Source organism: Chaetodon trifascialis, chromosome 4 (genome assembly GCF_039877785.1).
Source record: "Chaetodon trifascialis isolate fChaTrf1 chromosome 4, fChaTrf1.hap1, whole genome shotgun sequence".
In the NCBI taxonomy this organism is placed as follows: Eukaryota; Metazoa; Chordata; class Actinopteri; order Chaetodontiformes; family Chaetodontidae; genus Chaetodon; species Chaetodon trifascialis.
In genome coordinates this window covers 12,553,943-12,575,187 of record NC_092059.1, presented here as the reverse complement: position 1 = coordinate 12,575,187, position 21,245 = coordinate 12,553,943, and the positions used below count along the sequence as shown (strand labels likewise).

At 43.2% G+C, this 21,245-nt stretch overlaps 1 protein-coding gene across 1 annotated transcript in view; it reads right to left on the bottom strand.

Moving 5' to 3' along the window:
* The window catches only part of insrb (insulin receptor b), a 79,011-nt gene that overhangs the window by 9,646 nt on the left and 48,120 nt on the right, over positions 1–21,245 (bottom strand). Inside the window, exons 3-9 of the mRNA XM_070961813.1 lie at positions 9,153–9,361; positions 8,898–9,031; positions 2,750–2,889; positions 2,363–2,507; positions 2,057–2,271; positions 1,055–1,181; positions 194–444 (exon numbers count right to left, since the gene is read on the bottom strand). Of these exons, the coding sequence (XP_070817914.1) occupies positions 194–444; positions 1,055–1,181; positions 2,057–2,271; positions 2,363–2,507; positions 2,750–2,889; positions 8,898–9,031; positions 9,153–9,361 (1,221 nt within the window). The remainder of the gene's footprint in view (positions 1–193; positions 445–1,054; positions 1,182–2,056; positions 2,272–2,362; positions 2,508–2,749; positions 2,890–8,897; positions 9,032–9,152; positions 9,362–21,245) is intronic.

The window sequence follows — 21,245 nt, the reverse complement described above, 5'->3', positions numbered from 1 at the left end:
TAACTGACTTAAACAGCCAGAAAGACTGAATGGAAACATTACTGTTTGTTTACATGAAAACTCCACAGGCTACCTTTAAGGCGAGAGAGTCAAAAGTCCAGTCTCCATGAAAAATCCCACATCCAAAACCAACAAAGTCTCTAAAAACATATTTTCCTACTGTGTGTGGGTTTTTTCAAGTAGTGTAACTCACTGGAGGCACTGGTGCGGACGTAGATAATCTCGCTCTTAGCTCCATGAACCTGGTGCTCGTCAGATGCAGACAGTTGAGTTTTGATCATAATGGCATACTGGGTCCAGGGTTTCAACGGTCGGATCAGGTGGCCCGGGTTCTCTGCCTTCTTGCTTTCCGTGGAACGGGATGGAGGTTCAACATCAGCAATCACCCAGCTGTTAGAGCCACACGCGTCCTGTCCATCAAACTCTGTCACATTTTTGTATGGCCTGGAGCAGATGGAGAGAAAGAAACAGATCAACAGATGCAAATGAAGTGGCTCGTGGCACGAGATTATGACATACAAAATACACTAGGGTATCAAAGAAATGAAGTGCTTTAAAGAGTATACGCAGAATTTTGAGGGTGAGAACCGAAGAAGTGATTTAACTACTGAAGTAATGTGTTGGTTTTTGTGTGGGGACTCTGCCTGTTACATTCTGGAGCTTTCTGGAGCCTTCCTACTGTTTGTTTTGGTAATGCAGCAAAGAGAGCATTAAAGTAATCAACCCTGGTTGAGATGAATGCATGAACCAGCCTGTCAGAGTCGACTTGAAATATAAACCCTCTAACTTTTGACATGTTTTCCAAAGGATTAAAAGCCGTCCTGGTTAAGTTACTGACACGACTTTCAAAGCTGAGTATGAAATAGCTCAACATAACAGAGGACAGCTGTGTGTCACCTGCATATGATGATAAGATATGCACCAATTGTGTACCACTGAGAAACATAAGTTGTCCTATCACTTATGTAAGATTTTTATCGTTTTATTTTGTTATAAACTCTTATATGTTTTGTAGCATGGTACAGAAAAAACATGATTTCTGTCAGATACTTACGCCTCTTTGTAGAGAACCATAAATCCCAGCAGGTCTCTAAAGTCTAAGGGCCAGAAGGGCTCCCACTTTAACATGATCATATTTGATGTGGTCTTGATCACGGTGAATTTCAGCAGCTTGGTCTCACCTATGGGATAAAGCAGACAATGCTCAGCACATGCCTTTGGGTCAAGAGCAAATGGACAGCAGAACATCAAACCACCTACTGAAACAAACACACACCACACAGAGCACATCATACAGAATAAGGATGTCCTGAGGAGTTTTGTTCCTCCTTGATCTGAGTCCTTTATTAGTGTCTGTGTAATGCGGACTCTTGGAAGATTTGCCAATGAGCTAAAAAAAAAAAAAAAAAAAAAAAAGGTCCATATGAAGTCCAATCTGATATTTTCATTTACAATTAAAAATAAAAAAAAGTAAAAAAAAGTAGCTGCACAAATGTGTTTTTAACCTAAAGGAAGCCTACAATAAAAGGACCAAAACCAAGCCCACATAGATATATTTGACAGCTAAAATGTTCTGCATTAATAATACAAGTATAAAGCTGCAGCAAACCCATTCTTTTCCATTTTTCTATTGGCTTGAGCTTTGGTATATAGTCCTGCAGTATTGTGAATACTTTTCCTGCTTGGAAGGCTTGCTGTCTGTATAGACACAGTATTTTATTTCATTCACCACCAGGCTGCTATTATTTGCTTAAGCCACTCTGCAGTTCCTTTAGTGGCGACATTGTGCATTTTCAGTGTGCTCCAACGTTACCAGACAGAATAGAACGTGACTATATTCAGCAAATATATAATGTGATGTACTCTCATGCCTCAAGAGCTAAAAAGAAGAAGAAATAACAAGGTAGATAAAAACAAAACAAAAAGTAAGCGGACAATCTTTTTCTATTAGAAAAATACTAATTACTGTAATTACTGGACAGCTAGCACAAAAAATCTCGAGCAGATATAAAACAATGTAGAGCATTTTACATCATATGTAACTGTGTTCTCTTACAGGAGGCTTGGTCCCCGTTGGTGCGTACAGCGATGTCATTCTTTTGGTTGCGCTCCTTGGTTCCCGTTACCTCCTCCATCTTTCTGATTTCAGACATGCAAAGTTTGGAGTTGTAGTGGAAGAATGTACGACCACGCAGGATGGTCAGGTTGTGCTTGGACCAATCCCACAGCTCACGCAGGTTCTGGTTGTCCAACGCATAGAAGGCGTGGACACTGAGAGATAGAGGGAAGACGGATAAAGAAATGAAACACAATGTAGGATGCACAGTTTATCGAAATTTATATACGTGGAGAGAAGACTTACTCTCCCTCAAGATGCTCCCCCTTAATGACGCGTAGTTTACGAAGGAAGGAGAGAGACACTAGGGCATAAGCTCTGCGAACTGTCAGGTAGCCTGTGATCTCCTCAATCTGGCCCAAACTGGCCTCCAACTCAGCTGCAATGTTATCTGCAAGAAAATAGACATTTGGTTATATGGATAGCCGCTAGGTGATGGCAGAAAACAGCACATATGGTCAGACAAACACACATTTGAATGTAGAGAGACAAGCTGTTGGGTGAGAAGTCCTGGTAAAGAAAGAAACACAGACTGAGAAACCTGAAAAATGGAGGGAGAAGGAGGCAGACATAGTGCGAGAACCAGAGCCTCGACAGGAGGCCCAGCAGGAGGTGAGGTGTAATAGTACTCACTCCCTCCTCGAATCTTGATGATCAGGTTTCCACTGAGAACAGTGCAGCCTCTCAGAGCCTGGGCTGAAGTTACAGAGTCAATCGTCTTATTTCCCTTACACAGTTTCGGACACAGGCCTGCACATGGCGAACAGGTCAGCCTACACAGAGAGAGACATGCACACAGATTAGAACCATGAACGCAACATAAACATCTCAATGGATGAGGTGCTGGGGTGTGTGTCTTGCAAAAAAAACACACTTTGTGTGTCAATGTGTCATTTAATGCAGTAATTACTGGCTGATATGCTGAGCAGAAAACCTTATTGATGCAGATCAATACAGACGAGCAAAGACATTATGTGTATTTAATCAAAATGGGATTATTGTGCTTAGCATGTGGCCTTAGCGTATGCCTTATGTGGAGGCAAACAACAAACTCTTTTTTTTGTTTTGGCAGGCAGGAGAAGAAAAAAAATGCCATGAATGTTTCTGTGTGCAGATATCAGAAGAGGAATGAAGCAGGATTGAATGGTATGAGGCAGGAATGCTCAGTGACATACTGGCGTGGCGTGGGTTGGGACCGGGGATGACATGGCATTTTCAAACAACAAGGCTGAATCTGTTCAGTGGAATTCAACTGATATACGTTTTTTCTAGCCTCCAGACTCGATGCTGATTTTTATATGCAGGCTCCATATTTGAGCTTGTGCTCATTCTTGTTTTTGCCTCTTGCGTTGTTCTGCTACGTACCTTCTATATAAAGTAAATATAATAAAAATTCTCATTAAAAACACACCCTTTGTTTAACTTAACTAATATTCAATTATTACTTTCTAATAACCGAAGTAGTAGCAGGATATAGGAAATGTATGCTAAAACAACTAAATTTAGAGTGGCAAAACTGCTTAAACATCAACAAAAGTGAATGTGCACTTCTCAAACTGATCAGCTCAAATGAGAGACAGTCAAACCGACAAGTAAATGAATGAGCTGATATAATCAGAGGTGAATTTGTATTATTCTGTCAATTAATCTGAAACGTCCTACAGTGAATCCATAGGCTTTTAGGAGTGGAATTAGATTAGGCAATCTCTCATCCACATCTGAGCCTCCTTCATTTTTATTAGCACTGGGGGATAGAGGAGAGAGCCGTCTCATCCCGTGCTTCAATTACTTCTGTCACACGTACAGCATACGCACACACACACGCAACAATGCATGCACAGAGCATAATCACAGACAACAAAAACAACACGACAACACAACTGAAACACCAGCTTCAGTTGCCAACAGACATTCCTCTGTTTCTCCTTCTCCGTCAGCTGTACGAGAGGCGTCCTCTCCCTGCAAACATGTGCTCAGGCACGTAATCACATATACACACGTACACTGAGCAGGGAGGCCTTGATAGTGCTGCCTTTCAGGAAATTCATTCACAAAAGGCAGGCCTTGTGTAGTGAGCGACCGGGTACATGGCACACAGAGAAAAGGGGACCCGACGCTTCATTCACAAGTGAGGACCTTTTTTTTGAAGCACTCTCAAAAGAACATAATCCCACTCTTTAATTCCACTTCCAATCATGACATCGCTAACCACAAAGGTAAAGGTTTAGTTTTTTCTTTTTCTCTTTTTGATTGGTCAGCTACCAACTTATTGCTCCTAACACTCCTGTTGGAAAAAAAAAAAAAAAAAAAATCCACAAATCAGAGGAGGCCAGAGAATGACACAGGCTCACTAGGATGAATTTTGAAGGCGTCCAATCACGGTTTCAAAACTTAAAGTAGAGGAGACAATGACATCAAACAGCAGCCTTAACAGGCACCTTTTTAAAGCAGCCCCTGCACCCGGGGAACAGCTAACAAAGGATGCTGTTGTTCACTGCAGGGACCATGCAAGCTCTGCATGAACTGCCATTTGTAAGCTCAGCCTGATTTAATTCTATGTTTATGCAACTCTTATTATAATCCCCCTCTCCAGGAAGCACACACACACACACAGACACAGACACAGACACACAGTCTTACCCAAATCATGCCCCTTCTTTCCCCCCAGGCAGCCAGGCCATGCTATAGACGCCATTCACCATCGTGACATGAAACACTGAGTCCCAGGGGTGCTGTTTTGTCCATGTCTGGCTTTTCCTACTCACCCTGAGAGAGCCAAATGACCCATTACACACCTGGCTTCTCCTAGTTTCCATCTTATCAAGCTCTTAATAATTTACATCAATCAGAGGCCAAATCATTGTTTCCCCTTCATGACTTGTGAGTGAGTGGAAACACACTGTAATGATCTCTGCAAAATAACAGTGAGAAGAACAGCTCAAGGATTTTTTGTGTGTCTCTCGCTCTTTCTCCCACATGGAAAATCGTATATTCATCTCCTCAAAAGTAATGCTCTAGTTGCAGTGTAGAAGGAGAGAATGTTTTGGGTCGTTGTACTGAAAAACACAGACACACAGGCAGACAGGCTGGGTCCAATGGCAGCTCTTAAAGGGACAGTGTTTATCTGTCCGGCTGAACTCTGTGACTCCAGCTCCAGGGTCTGCTAGAGCCATCGAGAAGAGAGGCCGCAGCTGATGCTCGGGTTTGGTTTCAGGCCCAGGCCTGGCGGAACCAAACCAAGTGCACTCACACACAAAAACACTCTGCTGTACTACTGTGCTGTTACAGCGTCCAGGAAAGATGAGAAAACTCTTTTCAGTGAATGTTAGTGATGGCTAAACGTCAAGTGAGTACAGCTACCTGTGTGCAGACACAGAGAAAACATGCTGACGTGAAGGATAATTAGATTTTTGTAAATATCTGCTTATTCTGAATTTGATGCAGCAACATGTTCTGAACAAGTTGATGCAGGAGCAACTAAAGACGGGGAAAGTTGTCGAATGCTCCAAAAACACCTGTTTGGAACATTCCACAGGTAAACATGTTGCATTCTGGACTGCATTCTGTTTTTATTTACATTTTACACAGCGGCCCAATCTTTCTGGAATTGGGGATGTATATGCAAAAACATATTTCATCATGAATTGCTTCAAAAAGTGTTTCTGTGTCAGAATTAGGAGACAGTTTTGATCTTCTTGTGTTGCTGTCTTGTTGTCGTACACGCACTAATAACCTTACATACTAAATACTGAGACTAGCATTATAGATGCAATAATTTGCATAATACTATTCAAGGACGCCGCAGGGAGATCAAATTTTACTAACCACAGTCACAGTAAAACCATGATGCAAACTTTTGGATCTTCTTTTCCCCTACTCTGGAACATCCATAGTCCTTGTCAGTCCTCAGTGGTGTGTGTGTGTGTGTGTGTGTGTGTGTGTGTGTGTGTGTGTGTGTGTGTGTGTGTGTGTGTGTGTGTGTGTGTGTGTGTGTGTGTGTGTGTGTGTGTGTGTGTGTGTGTACACAAATGCACAATGTGTGTCGTCCGCCTGACTGTCTGGGCGTGTGTGCGTGTCTGTCTGGGTGTAGCTTCTGCCAGGCTAAGCCACTGTGATGACGCTTGTTCTTGCTAGAACCAAACCATAGAAGCAAAACAAACGCACAGAGGCCCTGATGTTGCAACAGAATCCCAATGAAAAAGCCTTTTTCACAAAATGTGTGCGCACATACACCTATATACAAGCGCACACATAAACACACAGACACACATGCGAAGGATGCCATTCTGCAATATGCCTCAGGGTGCATGACTGAGACTTAAAGCAATGTTCTTTTCTGTCTAAGCACCTGATAATCCCTGCAGGCTGGCAGCATGCAAGGGAAAGTCAATCTCTCTCTTAAACACACACATACACATGCACGCACACGCACGCACGCGCGCGCACACACACACACAGATATAAACACACACAAGATGCATTGGGAGAAAGTCAAGTTGGGTTGAAATGTTCTTACCATTTCTACTGTGTATGCTAAAGGTCTGTTTACCTAATCAACATATCTATATATACATAAACACATCTTTCTATCTGGACATAGTGGACATTTCTCCCAGCCTGCACCTGGAAAAAGTAACCTGACCAAACACTTTAACTGGGAACGTGCTAATGTAGTCACAAACACGTTCTGCACACACAAGCACTCAAATGCATGTACGCGCACACACATACACATATACATGCACACGCAGGTATACCAGAAACACACAAACACCATTAATCATCCAGCCACCTGTGGCTTCAAGCGATGCAGACATCTCCAGCACACAATCTGCAGAACAAACTCAGAGAAACACACCTCTCTGTGTTTTCTTTTCACTCACTGTCAATCTTTCTTCCTTCTCCACACCCCACATTAATGTTTTTATGTCTTTACGCCAACAAAAGTGGTCTCAGTAAAACCTTTTGTCATAGCTTAAGTACACAAGACGACTACTTCTTGGTATGTGACTTGGCATTTGATAGTGTTTTCAAATGAACTGGTGGCTCCCTCTGCCTAGCCACAAACAGACAACAGGAGCATTACATCCATCACGTTTCTACTGGAAAATGTTTTATCCTCATTGCCTAAACCCATGTATGTGTTTTGAAAGCATGCAAACAGCAATGGTTTCAAAACACATACTTGGCCTCAAAACAAATACGTGTCCTCCTCATTTAGCAACAGCTACTGATGCTAAACAAGGAAGCCGGTGATGTTCCTCTGACCCCGTTCATTACAAGTAAGAATGCTGAATAAGGTCGTGCCCTTGCTTGTCTCACATGCAGACAAAGCTGTGTGCTAAACAGGACCAGGTGAGGTCCACACAGTTTTCTGAGGTTGCTTTTACATTCTAGGCACCCGCTGACACTTTTATCGGGGGCAAATTGCAATAAGATAACGGGTTCAGTATGTTTGAGGACAAATGTCTTTTGCAGGGATTTGGACCTTTGATCTTTCACCTGTGTGACATACTTATCTTAAATACCAAGCTAAACAGCTACAACAGAGGGTCTGTACGTCCAAAGCATTCTTCATGCAGCCATAAATGTCAGTGTCCAAGTCAGTGCACATGTTTGTTACCCTAATTAGGTTTAAAGACAGCCACCAGATCCTCACCATCAATCAACAATTCTAGTTTGCAATTATTTCACATGAAATAATCTCATGTGAATCAATCAACCAGACTAAGCAAAAACAGGTCCCAGACAGATTGTTAAGTTGAGCCTACTGAAAAATCCTTTCAATAGGAAAATAACTGGATATAAAGGGTGCATAAAGATCCATTATTTCACTCCAGTGCACCTTTGTACACCGTTTCCAAAATAACCAACCCTTTAGCATCATAAGAAACGTTGCTCCATGCTGATAAAAAATGATTTTGTTTGCAACACCAACTCCATCTTAAGTAACATTTATGCAGTTAATCTCCACGTGAAAATGTTGCAACTGCTGTGGACGATTATTTGTTCCTTTATGTCAGTTTGGTGAGGCTTTGACTCGATGCAGCTGTGTAATCACTGGGAACAGAATGTGACGGAGGCTGTGAAAACACCAGGGACTCATTTACGGCAAATGAGATTAGAGGACTTATTTGCATATGAAATTATGTAGTCTCATGTCTGTATGGCAACTTTGTATTTGATGCTACTGAGTAAGTTAGCATACCAATATTAAGCAACAGAGTTATCAACATTTGTTTGCATACAGCTAAAGCTGAAATGAGAGTCCTATTTGAGTTATATATATATATATGTCTTAAGAGACGGTTCTCTTGCTCTCTGATGCCGTCATCTAGATCTGTTCTAAGTTTTGCATATTTACATATTTACTTTTCTGAAAACTTGACAGTCAAGATTAACAGAAAATATAACCAACCTTATATCAATATATATCCCTGCTTACGTTTGACAACGAGGCAAACAAAGAAGCAGGTGATGTTTTGCCTTCTACAGTGTCTCTACATCATTTGTCCTGAGCAGTCCAGCTGCTTCTCCACAGACGAGAGGAGACTTTCCATAGTGGAGAAAAGACTCTTGCCTTTTTGTTTGATCAACTTCCAAACATCATCATCTCTCGTGTGGAAATGTTATTGAGTGTGTTCAGTGACCACAATCCACAGGGATGTTTTGTTGTGGGTAACGGTCACTTCTCCAATCATGTAATGATGGCCACCATCAATAACACAGCAGTGTTTATGGTGGCATTAAAGGTGTGGGTGTGTGAGAGCGTCAGACGTACGTAGTGGAGTTGATAATGGTGTATCCAGAAGGACACTCTGGAATACAGGCACCGTTATGAATGACATATTCGTAGCAGCCCGACTCCCGGTCCTGGTTCATCTTCTTAGTCTGCTTACACTGGTTGTGGAGTTCCTGCGTTTAAAAACAAGAAAAACACATATGAAACACATTTGTTTACACCAGTGCATGAAAGTTTCTACATTTGTGCTAAATATTATATGCATTAACCTTAAGAATTCAAGTTTTTACCAACCTGGCAGAAGGAGAAGCTGACGCAGCGCCAGCCCCTGAAGACGTAGTATCCGGGAGGACACTTCTCCACACAGGTATTCCCATGCTGAAGGTTCCTGCAGGCCACACAGCTACTTGCATTACCTGGCTCAGAACAGCCGCCCAAGCACTGATCATGGCAGCACTGGCCCTGACGGCTGCACGCGCCATGCTTACAGTTGTCCAAGCACACTGCAGAAAGGCAGAGAAGAAAAGGGAAAGAAGGGGTTAATATCAGGTTTGATACACATGGAGTCTGTCATGTTTTCTTTTGGCCCCCACTGGAACCACCATTAAGACTGTGTTTATGACCACTGCTTTTTAAATGGGATTTGGAGATGAGTGGGAGAGCAAAGGGACTTATCCAAAGTTCACAAAAACACACAAACACCCCGCAGAAGCAAAGTTAAAAAAAAAACAAAAACAAAAAACATCAAATATAAACAGCACAGGGCTGCATGTAGGCAGGGATATTTCTCTGTCTCAGTCCCTCTATCTAGCATTTAAAGGCTCACAAAACATTAAAACAAGAAGGGGCGGAGAGAGCACAACCCTGTGGTCAAAATGGCCACCAAGTGGTGGTTTGCTCTGATCTGAGTGCAGAAAGGGAACCACATGCATGTTTGGTGTGTAAGTACACACACATGAACATGGCTGCATGAACTATAAACAGGTGTTGTCAGCTAGGCCTTGTGGCTCTTTGTTGCCTTTTTAATGAGCGGTTACTGTGGTCACTAAAATAGAAAATGGGAACAATGTACTACCATCAGAAAGAATACAAACCTGCTGAAAAATGAAACCTTTGACCCTGACAAAAAGAACAATTGTTTAAAAAAAAAAAAAAAGCACAGACACATCCATGATTTTAGATGGTGCTGACTCCGGTATTTATATCACTAGCTTTGATTCCTACCAAAGATCCTAAATCATGCCTCCCCCATTAATATAATAATAATTAATTAATATAATTAATAGAATTGATTAATTAATTAATTAATATACACACTTGTCTGAGCCCCTGTAGGTTAACAGAGCGTGAAGCTATCCAGTCAAACATACTGTACTGGTAAAGCTAAGCTGTATCAAGTTGAACACCGGTTACAGTTGCATGACCTCCACTCTGTGGTTATGTCATCCTAAAATATCACTGCTGACCAAAGAGGTTGGCTGAACATGTCAACTTAATTTGCACAAAAGCACACAATTAGACAAACACTAATTAGCATTCAAGAACACAATCAGACAAGCTCCAGCTGTAATTTGCACGCAAACATGCAATTGGACAACCACTGATTGCCCACCTAGCATCCAGGGAGTGAGTGTCCACAATTTATGCCTGATGGCCAACAGCGGCGGTCTGCAGCACCATGGAAACAACCTTAATTGCTAATAGGCTGAACATTATATGTCACTGGCTCATGTCAAGTTTCATTTGACCTATTGGCAAACAGCATTTAGGGATAGAGCCTGACTGTCGATTGTGATTGGATTATCAGTCAGGTTTGACCTGTGCCCCGTAATGATCTAATAAACTAACTGTTACTGCCTTGTCTGAGGGCCAGTAGAGACTCATTAGGTCTCACCTCATACCAGGCACTGAACGTTTTACAAGCTGCACACACTGACTGGGTGCAAACAGGTTAAGGAATCACCTTAGCTATAAATTCTCTTATTATATTCTAGCATCCATCCTGGCAGATAAACAACATCAGCCAGATGTCTTAAATGAAATTCCAGTGCAGTGCCATCAGTGAACACAGTCGAAAACAATGTTTCAAACATCTTTCATTTACTTTAGAATTAACTTGAGAAAACAGAAGAATATCTAGGCCACAACTGACCTCCGACTGGGTTTCCTGTCCATAACCCTGCGTGCTAATCACCATCTCTCACCATGTTTCTCACTATACTGTCAGCTTTGATATCGTGTGCTAACTGAACCAGGAGCGCACAGGGGCAAGAAGCAGATCTGGGTCAAATAACAAGCTACAAACATTTCATAAGATTATATGAACCTGTTTTGGGTAAAAATACAACATCAAGAAAAGGAGATTCTGCATTAGAGAGTATTTTGATGAACTCCCAGGATATTACAGTTATCCTTATTAAAAACAAAGTTTAAATCACAAAGATGGACTGCTGTCATGGTTCCCCAGCAGCTATAAAATTGGAAGAAAGAATGTTTAGAGTGGTGCAACCCACTGTTAGCTTAAAAGTGCACTGGGGGCACTGTATGCCAGCCTCCATGGGATGCCACCTCTGTGAGGACATCACATGAGCTTTCACTGCCAAGGATACAGCTAGGACCCCCCCTGCATGGGAGGGCTGCCCATTGTGCTGCCTGAGTAAAAGCAGAGGACAGACGGGGTTGTGGCAGGGGGACAGGAGGGGTGGAATAATAAGGTTAAAGGAAAGAACAATGACGAAAGGGACAGTGGGTCAAAACTGTGGAGATGGAGAATGAGTAATGAAGAAAAAACATAATCTACGACCTTCTGGGGTAGTTCATGCAGGGGTCGCTCCATTACATTTTCTTTGCTATGAGCCAGTAAACCCACCAAAGCACACTGTCGTCTCTGACCCAGAGAGAAAAATGCATAGCTCTTCTCCAGCCCTCCCCCCTCTCGTCTGTCTGCTGTGTGTGTACATGCTGTGACCACGGCATCACATAACAGAGTAGGGAGGGCTGAGACAGCTCGCAGATCCTGCTCCAGCCGAGGATCCACGCCAGAGTGTCGCTCCAGCCTCAGATCCACCCTCAGCTTCAGCCAATGTGTTTGCTGACTGGGGGAGGCAGCCATTCAATGGCCTCTTCCATGTCGGGAAAGAGAGACGCCCAGGGTTAACCCTGGCCTTGCTGGGGCAGACAGGGGGCAGACGCAGCCAAGTAGCCGGCATGCCAGGGAAGACAAATTTACTGCTGCTGCTTTGGGTGAATTAGGACGAGCTTAAGACTGGAGATGGGCCAACAGAGATTGGTGGAACTCAATGCGCTACCCTATCTTTTTACTTTATCTTTCTGTTATTTTAAGTATTGATCTGAGGTATATTTACCCTTTTCCTCTCCTGATCCCAGTACAGAGGTCTCAGCAGGGAGTAGCATAACACCACTACTGCAGCAGAATTATTCCACATTCTGCTCACGCTAGCACGGGGCTACACAAGCTAGCCGCTATGCCAAACATGCTCCAGTCAGTTCACTCATTCATTCATCCCCTCCTCCTCCACTGTCCTATTGCCTATTCCCCTCCTATTCGACACAGCCTCACCCTGCGCTGCACCACTATCTATCTCTCTATCTGCCTGCCTTTCTAGGCCATTCGGCCCCTCCCACTTTCATTCATACAACGCCTTGTTTTGTTTTCATGCTGGCTGGATGGGGGGGGTGGGGGGGGTGGGGGGGTGGAGGGACGGAGGCATGGATGGAGGGATGATTTCACTCATGCTTCAACAACAAGAGGAGGAGGAGGAGGAGGAGGAGGAGCAGGCAGTTGCATCCTGGAGAGCTTATCTCTCATTAAGCTGAACACACAGACGTAAACCTCACTGTGTCATTCAGTAATTTGCTAGCTGCTTCCCTACATACACACACATGCACACACACACATATACACACACACAGAGTTCCAGTAAGGGTTTTAAATGCAAAGCCTGATCAAAGGTGTGTTGTGTTTACCTTTCATTTGGCCACAGCAGTAAAGAGCCCTGGCTGCTCAGTCCCCAGGGAAGAAACATGGGAGAAGCTGGGCAGCCAATGGCGTGCAGCCACACACGGCAACACTTCCTGCTCTTAACACATAAAACCTCCCCTTTAATTGGCAGTGTTGTCTACAGGCGAAGTGCTGGGAACAATAACAAACACATTTTTACCCCAGAGCCATTTACTCAGGAGAACACATGCACGCATACAGTCCTCTTCCTCTTCTCTCTCTCTCTCTCTCTCTCTCTCTCTCTCTCTCTCTCTCTCTCTCTCTCTCTCTCTCTCTCTCTCTCTCTCTCTCTCTCTCTCTCTCTCTCTCTCTCTCTCTCTCTCTCTCTCTCTCTCTCTCTCTCTCTCTCATATACATACACACACACACACACACACACACACACACACACACACACACACACACACACACACACACACACACACACACACACACACACACACACACACACACACACACACACACACTCGCTGGATTCACGTTTACTATATTTGGCCACGGTAGGAGTCCTAAGCTTCAAAAGCTTTGCTATAAATGCTTCAAGTGATCTGATGTAAGACATTCGCCCTGAGACAGTAAATGGGGGGGGTGTAAACAAAAACACACTGTTTGCTAGGAGGGAGAGAGTGATACTGTCGTCAGAAGTGTCAACATACATGCACGCAAGCACACACATAGGCAAATACAAACACACACTAGAGTAAGGCAAAGGTCTGTTTGTGTTCACTGTGATGGTCAAAAGGAGAGTAACAGAGGAGTCAGGGTGGGGGGCAGAAGAGTGAGGTAAAAGGTGATGAGAGATGGAAAGGAGTAACTAATTTTCTACACATGTTTGCAAAAAGTTGACTTTAATCAAGCAAATAATCCTCACAGGAGGTTTAAAAACAAGCTCTATCATTAACTATCTGTATGTGAAGCCCCTTCCCAACTTCAGTGGCCAAGGTCAGAACTGCAGGTTTTGTGTGATGTCCTCATCGTACTCCAGGAGACCATTAGCCATACGAAGGTATTTAAAATCCACCAAGAGCCAAATAAAACTAGAGAATGCAATTTCTGAAGAAATTGCAGTGGGATTACCGGCTGCTGAAAAGCAGATACAGAGCTGCATTGCTGGGTGGACAGCCAGGAACTAAAACCTGCATTGCTTGAAAAGCTGGACTGTATTGCTTCACATATAGCTGGGAGCTGAACAGCACTGCTTGACAAATGGCTGGGAGCTAAACTGCATTGCAGGCTTAACTTTGTATCACGGGGCAGCTGAGGGATTATGAAGAGTTGGAATAATAGGGGGCGAAATACAGTAGAGTGTGCTTTGGTGTATTAATATCAGGTAAAATTAATAGCAAGTGGTGAGATGAGTCCTTTTTATTGTGCCACGGCAAGAATTGTTAGCCTCAGTGGTAAATCTGTAGTTCACGGTCTTCTTTAGTTTTATTGTTTCATCTCCTGCTATTTTACATACATATTTAATGTCATATCTTTTACTTTTTTTAATGGATGGGAACATTTTTGACAGTATAATATGGTGTTAGCTGGCAGCATTTGAAAGAATGACTATGATTTTATGAGTTATTTTATGAGTTATTACACTAGACTTTTATTGCAGTACAAGTAACAGTAATTTTTGAATATAGATTTGTGTGCAACTTTTTTTTCCAACCTGTACTAAAGGATGAAAGGATAAGTAAACAGTAATGCTCCTCCTTTGCCTCCGCAACAGCCACTCCCTCTCTGGGTTATTGACACACAGATAAAAAGCTGCCATTATGTAAGCAACTTGTCAAACACAGGAACCTGAGAGCTCTCTATGAGTTTACTCATGCATACTTGCAAATATATCAAGATACTTCGCTGTGGTTACAAAGCTGTGGGGGAAAGGGGCAGCTGATCCGATGAGAAAGGGAAGTTGACAAATATCATAAAGCCAAAAGATTCTAACTGTCACCTTCAGTGCAAACACAGCAGACACACATGAGCCCTGAAGGTACATGCGGTAAGTTAAAAATGACCAAATTTGATTCATTTTTGTTTACATTGTGTATGGATGCGTATCCACATGCGTATCGGCTGTTAGATGGCTATCAGAGGCCTTTTACTGAGATCGGCTTCACACATCCAGTCAGGCTTGAGAGCATCCCAATTTCTATGTAAACGCGACAATTCAGCCTGAGATTCCTGGGAACCAGATCGTGCCATATGATGACAGACATAAAAGTTCATGGGAATTGCTGGCCATCACTCTTTCCTCAGAAGTGGCTCTGTGTATCAATAATAATAAATCAAGTAAATAAAGAGATAACAGTCGGGAATAACAGCATAACCACATTTCCTCCCATTCTACCAGCTCTATTTATACAATCCTGCGGAGCTGTCACCAAGACAATGACGACCATGACACTCTGTGGTGTCTCTTTACAGAGTGTGTGTGACTCACACGCTGAAGCTTGAATCCAAGACGGTAAATGTTTGGACAAGACATTTATGCATGTCCACAAGGTCTTATGCAGACCAGCTTTGTGCGGGGACTCATCTCAACACACTCATCACTCAGTAATGAGACTGGGTGGTTTACAATGCCAAGATGTTTATTGCTCTGTTTCACGTCAGTGGGCCACAATGGCTTTATCGACCACATCGTATATTGCAGGTGGCCAAACACAGTCACATGCAGACCGTTGATGTCGTACAGTGTACGCTGTATCTTGAAACAGTATGTTGCTTGGTTCAGGATGGATGTAGTTAAAGCATCAATTTCACAAGACCCTCCAGTATTAAGTATAAATTCTTCTTTAAAAATCAAGTGACATCCAGGGAGGGAAAAGGCTCCAATTTTTCAAAGTATCTGTGTGTGTGTCCTATTGACTAAATGACCCAGACTAAATTGGGTTTCCGATTTTTTGTTTTGTTTTTTTACAGGTTTTACATGCCACAAATTATATTATGACTCATAAACATATATCACACATGAGACTTTTTTCTCTGCCACACATATGCACACCATCACACCCCTTCCACATATCTACCAGCCTGCCTCAACATGTCTAGTTGTTCACTTACATAAACAGTGCTCTGTCAATCCTATTCAACAAGGCTCTAAAATATACACAATCTAAAATGAAATATTCTTTATCACTGTCCACGGTCATTAAAATGACAAGACTTCATCACTTTGTCGTGCTACACTTAAAAATGAACCAATGCCACAACAAGCAAAAACATTTTTTTCACTTCGGAAGCCAAACTTACTGACTTTAGCATTCAACATTTGGATCACAAGCAACTTTCTCTGATCTCTTGCCTGCTGCTGCCCTGTTCAGTCAAATCTGTCTAGAGCAGAAAAACTTATTTTATGTGTAAGGTTAGCCCTTTGCTCCAGCAATGAATAGTGTCAACGTGGGGTCAACAGGCAAAACACAGACGCGTGGACAAACAAAATGAAAGGGTGAATCTGGCTTAATGAGCATGGTTTTGCTCCCTCCTTTGTCTGTCTGTTCATTGATTTCCTTGTCTGTGTCTTCCTGTGTGCTGGCCAGCCTTGCTGGCCCATCTTGTTACCATGGAGATGAGTCCAGACATAGACTGTCTGCAGTAATTAGCTGCATGCTCCCAACAGGCATTTTCTTAGATTCCCCTCTAGTCATCAATTGTGTCTTGTCTTTTCATCGTAAAAGCCACACTCTCTCTGGCCCTTTAAGCTCTGCACTCTCCTCTCCTCTCCTCTCCCTGACTTATTCCCCTCTCTTGTCTCCTCCTCTTCTCCTCTTGACCCGCCTCTGCCCGTTTCCCTTCTCCCCCTGTCCGGCCCAGCCGTGGTGTCTAGGCCCAGGTGACAAATCTGCTCCTCCAGAAAGCCACAGCCACTAGATCTCATTACTGACGCTCAGGATGCAGCTACAATCAATACGTCCCACCGATGGTCCTCCTAGCCACTCCTTTACTCTTCTCCAAATGATCCATCATTACAACCCTCCCCACTCACCCATCCTTATCCTTCCCTCCTATCCCCTCTACAGTTACATCCCTCCTCACCTCTTCTTCTTCTTCCCTCCTCTGTGCCACATCTTTAATTTTGTCATACTGCCACCAGCCGCAGCATTTGCTGCTGGCTGCACTTTTTCTGACATCTAGACAAAATCATGAAATACACATGCACAAACAAAGATGGGTTGGACCACATACACACACACATTTATACATACACTGCTGCAGCCAACACAAATTCTCTCTCTCTCTCTCTCTCTCCCACACAGACACACACAGAGCCAGGAGACAAAAACAGTCATAGACATAACTAAGATCAACATATAGTCTCTCTCACACACACACACACACACACACACACACACACACACACACACATATGCGCGCGCACGCACACACACATACACACACACACTGAGAGAGGTCCATCAGGTTTTGCTGACTGGACAGTTTGGTGACAGTGGGAAGGTGATGGAGAGAGGCAGCGGGTGAACATCCATCTAGAGAGCAAGACACCTGCATCACCGGCCTCATGATTTTCCTTCACATCACCACCAAAGGGAATCACTCATATACACACACACACCCACATATGCACCCACACATACCACAACACAGCAGGCAGGAGGCTTTTCATAACAAAACACCCAGTCAACAAAAGGCCAGTACCACGCTCAGGCTGCTGTCAGATCCAGTGGTCACTCTTTCTGGTCTTCTCTAAAGACTTTGTTCACTGAGCCTGTGGCATTCCCTGAGAGACACATGCATCAAACAATGTGGACCAGATTGGGATACACAACCAGTATCAACCATTTCAGTGCAGTTGCAAGCTCACTCAAATGGTGTTTGATGGAAAACTGTGATTTCTGCTGCGGTTTACCCATTCAGCCCCTCGCATTTGACCGATAAACATCTTCTGTGTCTCTTAAAGTCAGTCAAACTATAACCAGTAAACACACCGGACGACATCTGTCTACTTTTCTCCCAGAGCAGGCGGCCAAAGTGAAAATAATTCAAGCCAAAAGGTCTGACAACTCAAAACTATGCTGCAGTTCCAACTTCTTGCAGAGGAAATGAAATGCCATAATAAATTAAATAACACTAAACACTATTTTCTATGTCTGCAGCATTCACACGAGAAACAGACACGTGTAACCACAAAGAGCTGCAGACAGTGATTTGACATCTTTAACTGGGCACTCCTAAGTGCACTTTTATGGATTGTAGTTGTGCGTAGATAAATACCCCTTCATCTGGGTAATTTAATCAGTGGCACTGAGTGGCGGTCCAGTCATGACTAAGGTGTTTTTAAGCCTTCCTTTTCTGCCTCAATAGCCCATTATCTCCTCATATTAGCCACAGAAAGAGAGAGAGAAAAGCAAAGAAAGAACTCAAGTTGCTCTCTCTCTCTCTCTGTCCTTAGTTGACACTGAGAAAACGTTTATCAAAGGGCTTATTGTAATAGATTTCTTCTCTTTCTCCTCTCCTCTTTCCTTACTCCATCTTTCTCCCGCTCCTCTCCTCCTACCTCTACCTGTGGTTTTCTCCCTTGTCCCCAGCTCTCTCATGTTTCAGGGGCTTTGAGTTCAGCTAGCCCCTATGACTGGGATGCTTTTTTTCCCTAGGATGGCAATGGCATGACTTGCCCTGCTCTGCTTCTGACTGGCTAGCTCTCATTGACTTTGTTGGCTGGGTTGGTTAGGTTCAGGCACGAGGAAAGATGATTGGTTATGGTTAGGGTAAGAATATCAGGGCAAGCCAATCAGGCAGAGTAAAAATAATAAGCAGATTAATTGATAAGGAAAACAACATGGGTTTTTGGAATTTGTACTTGGTTAGACTTGAACAAGACTGTGAGGATTGGGCCATATGACCACATATACTGTGCAACGGTAGAAAAGTGTCCACCCGTAGAGATAATTGGCAATACTGTTTCCACCGTAGGCGCTATCCCTTCGTGTCTACCATAAACTGATTTGGGCAGCAGGACAGCTCAACTTGTTCTCATGTGGCCTGAGAGCCACAGTCAGTGGTGGCAATGCACCTCTGAATTGGTCTGCCAACTACCGCAGAAGAAGAGAGTAACAAGAAAGCATGGATGGGGAGAGCAACACTGTGCAGAGCAGGAGGCACCCAAACCAAGCCAAGATGAACTTTTTACTAAAATGGGTGCGTCTTCTGTCGTGTGGATTTAGAAAATCTGACACAGTATGGCTATTCAAACCATTTCATACGTGGATTTACAGAACAATTACATGTGTTGTGACATGTGCCGTTACTGTGAGATAAAATTGCGTACAGTATACAGAGACAGAAGGTTTTGGCCATATCATCTATCCCTACTGTTGCAGAGATAAAAGAGAGGCTGACGATACAGATGTACAGATGTACAGGGATAGAAAAAGACAACAACATGCATGCACAGATAGAAGAAATCAATCTTGTGCAGGTAAACACAAACAGAGTCTCTCCGAAACCAAATTCAGGAGATGAACACACACACACACAAGTTACATGCTCCTGTGTTTCTGCAAGCTGGCCAGCTGCACTGAGCATGAAGCACAGTGTGGGGGCCAGGGAGGGATGGCTGCAGTGCAGATGCTAGCTGCCCTATTTCATATTCTCAGCATAGCACTAAGCAAAGCTATGGTACACAGACAAGCACACACAAACACGAATATACGCACACACATGCATTCATGCACACAGAGTAGAGCGACTGATGGTGAGAGAATAAAAAAGAACTACCAATACCATGTTGCTACAGATGTCAGAAGTTTCAGAACAGATGATAAAGCTTCCAAATGTTTGAACATTGTGAGGAGAACCAGATGGCACAAACTCATTTTCTACAGAGAAAAACAAACAGGTGCCAAAAAAATTAAATCACAGATATCTAATTTGAAGCCCTGCACCTTATTTTTTCTTCTGAGTCACTGAGTTAAAAACACAAGGCTTTTCAAACTGTGGCCAGATGTCATTTTAAGTACCCTCACTGCTCTTTGAATCAGACAAATCTGAGCACTCCCATCCAGCCTGTCTCCTCCCTCCTTTCATATCTAACGAGGCCTCAGGAAGGCTATATTGTTGTGCGGGGAAGGAGGGAAACTCTCCATCATTACCAGCAGAAACAGACTTGTCACAAGGGTCACATACAAACATTCCCTCATCGTTTGTGCAAAACACACCAAAAATACAGTACACAGGTCACATGTTTCAGACACGTGAAGCTCTAGTTATCTTTCTTTGTTCTAAGACAGGCGACCCTCACTCCTGCTCCTCGACCCCTGACCCCGAGGCTGGAGAACAACATTACAGCTGCCAGCCCCGAATCAAACTGTATTCATGAATCATTATTACCAGCTTGAACCAGCTATCTTCTTACTGTTACTGTCTCTCCTTTGACTTGAATTTAAAAACAGACATCTGCTACTTCAAGATGCTAACTGCTCGCAAAACCATTCAACATAAATCTGGTAGCAACTATTCATATGTTACAAGGGTTAAATGTCAACTTAACAGTGTCCTTGAGGAGCTGAAATCCCCCACAGACATTGATGAAAATGGTTGAATTGTCTAACACATCGGCATGGGTGTCAAGGGCCAGTGGTCATGAAATATACGGTGGTTATAAAATCTAAAAATCTGGTGATCCTAATATCTTCTCCACAAAAATAGACATGGAACTGTGGTTATCAACTCAAATTCATCCATCACAACTTCGCTTCAAGTTGTTGAAGCCTCGGTTTGACCTCACTGAGAGCCATCTTTCCATCAGTAGAACGAGCGGCCAAGGAAAACAGCCGAGAAGACCGGCCCAGGGGTCTCCTGGGCCGCCGTGCAGGGACTGATTATGGAGAGTGTTAGTCATAAGCAAAACAGTCTAAACTCAGATTCAGGCTCAAATGCGTCAAAGGAATTTGGGGGAAATTGGGAGATCTCTTGCTTCTGTTTGCTCTACTTTTCGGTCGTCCATCTATCTGATCAAATCCCCCGTTCATTTCGTCCTGGATTGGAAATGTGAATGTGTGACGCTGATGGGAAAAACTGAGGGCTGGAACCGATAATGGGTTCTGCTGGCTTTGAGGAGAACAGGTCTACTACTGTATGGATCAAAAAAACATGCAAGATGTTGAAAAACAGCCTGGAAAAAGATGAGCCTCTTTTTTATTGTTTAGCAAATCTGTTCATGCAAAGGACCAATAATGAATGGGAGAAAATGCAGCTCAATAATTTATTAGTAAAAATATCCATTTACGATTCCCACATTGCTGTTCCTATTCTACGGTCATTTTCCAACACAAAAGGAGAGACCATCTTAAATAGGTTGCTTGACTCACGTGGAGCAATCAGGTCACTCCACAGACAAACATCAATCATGGAAT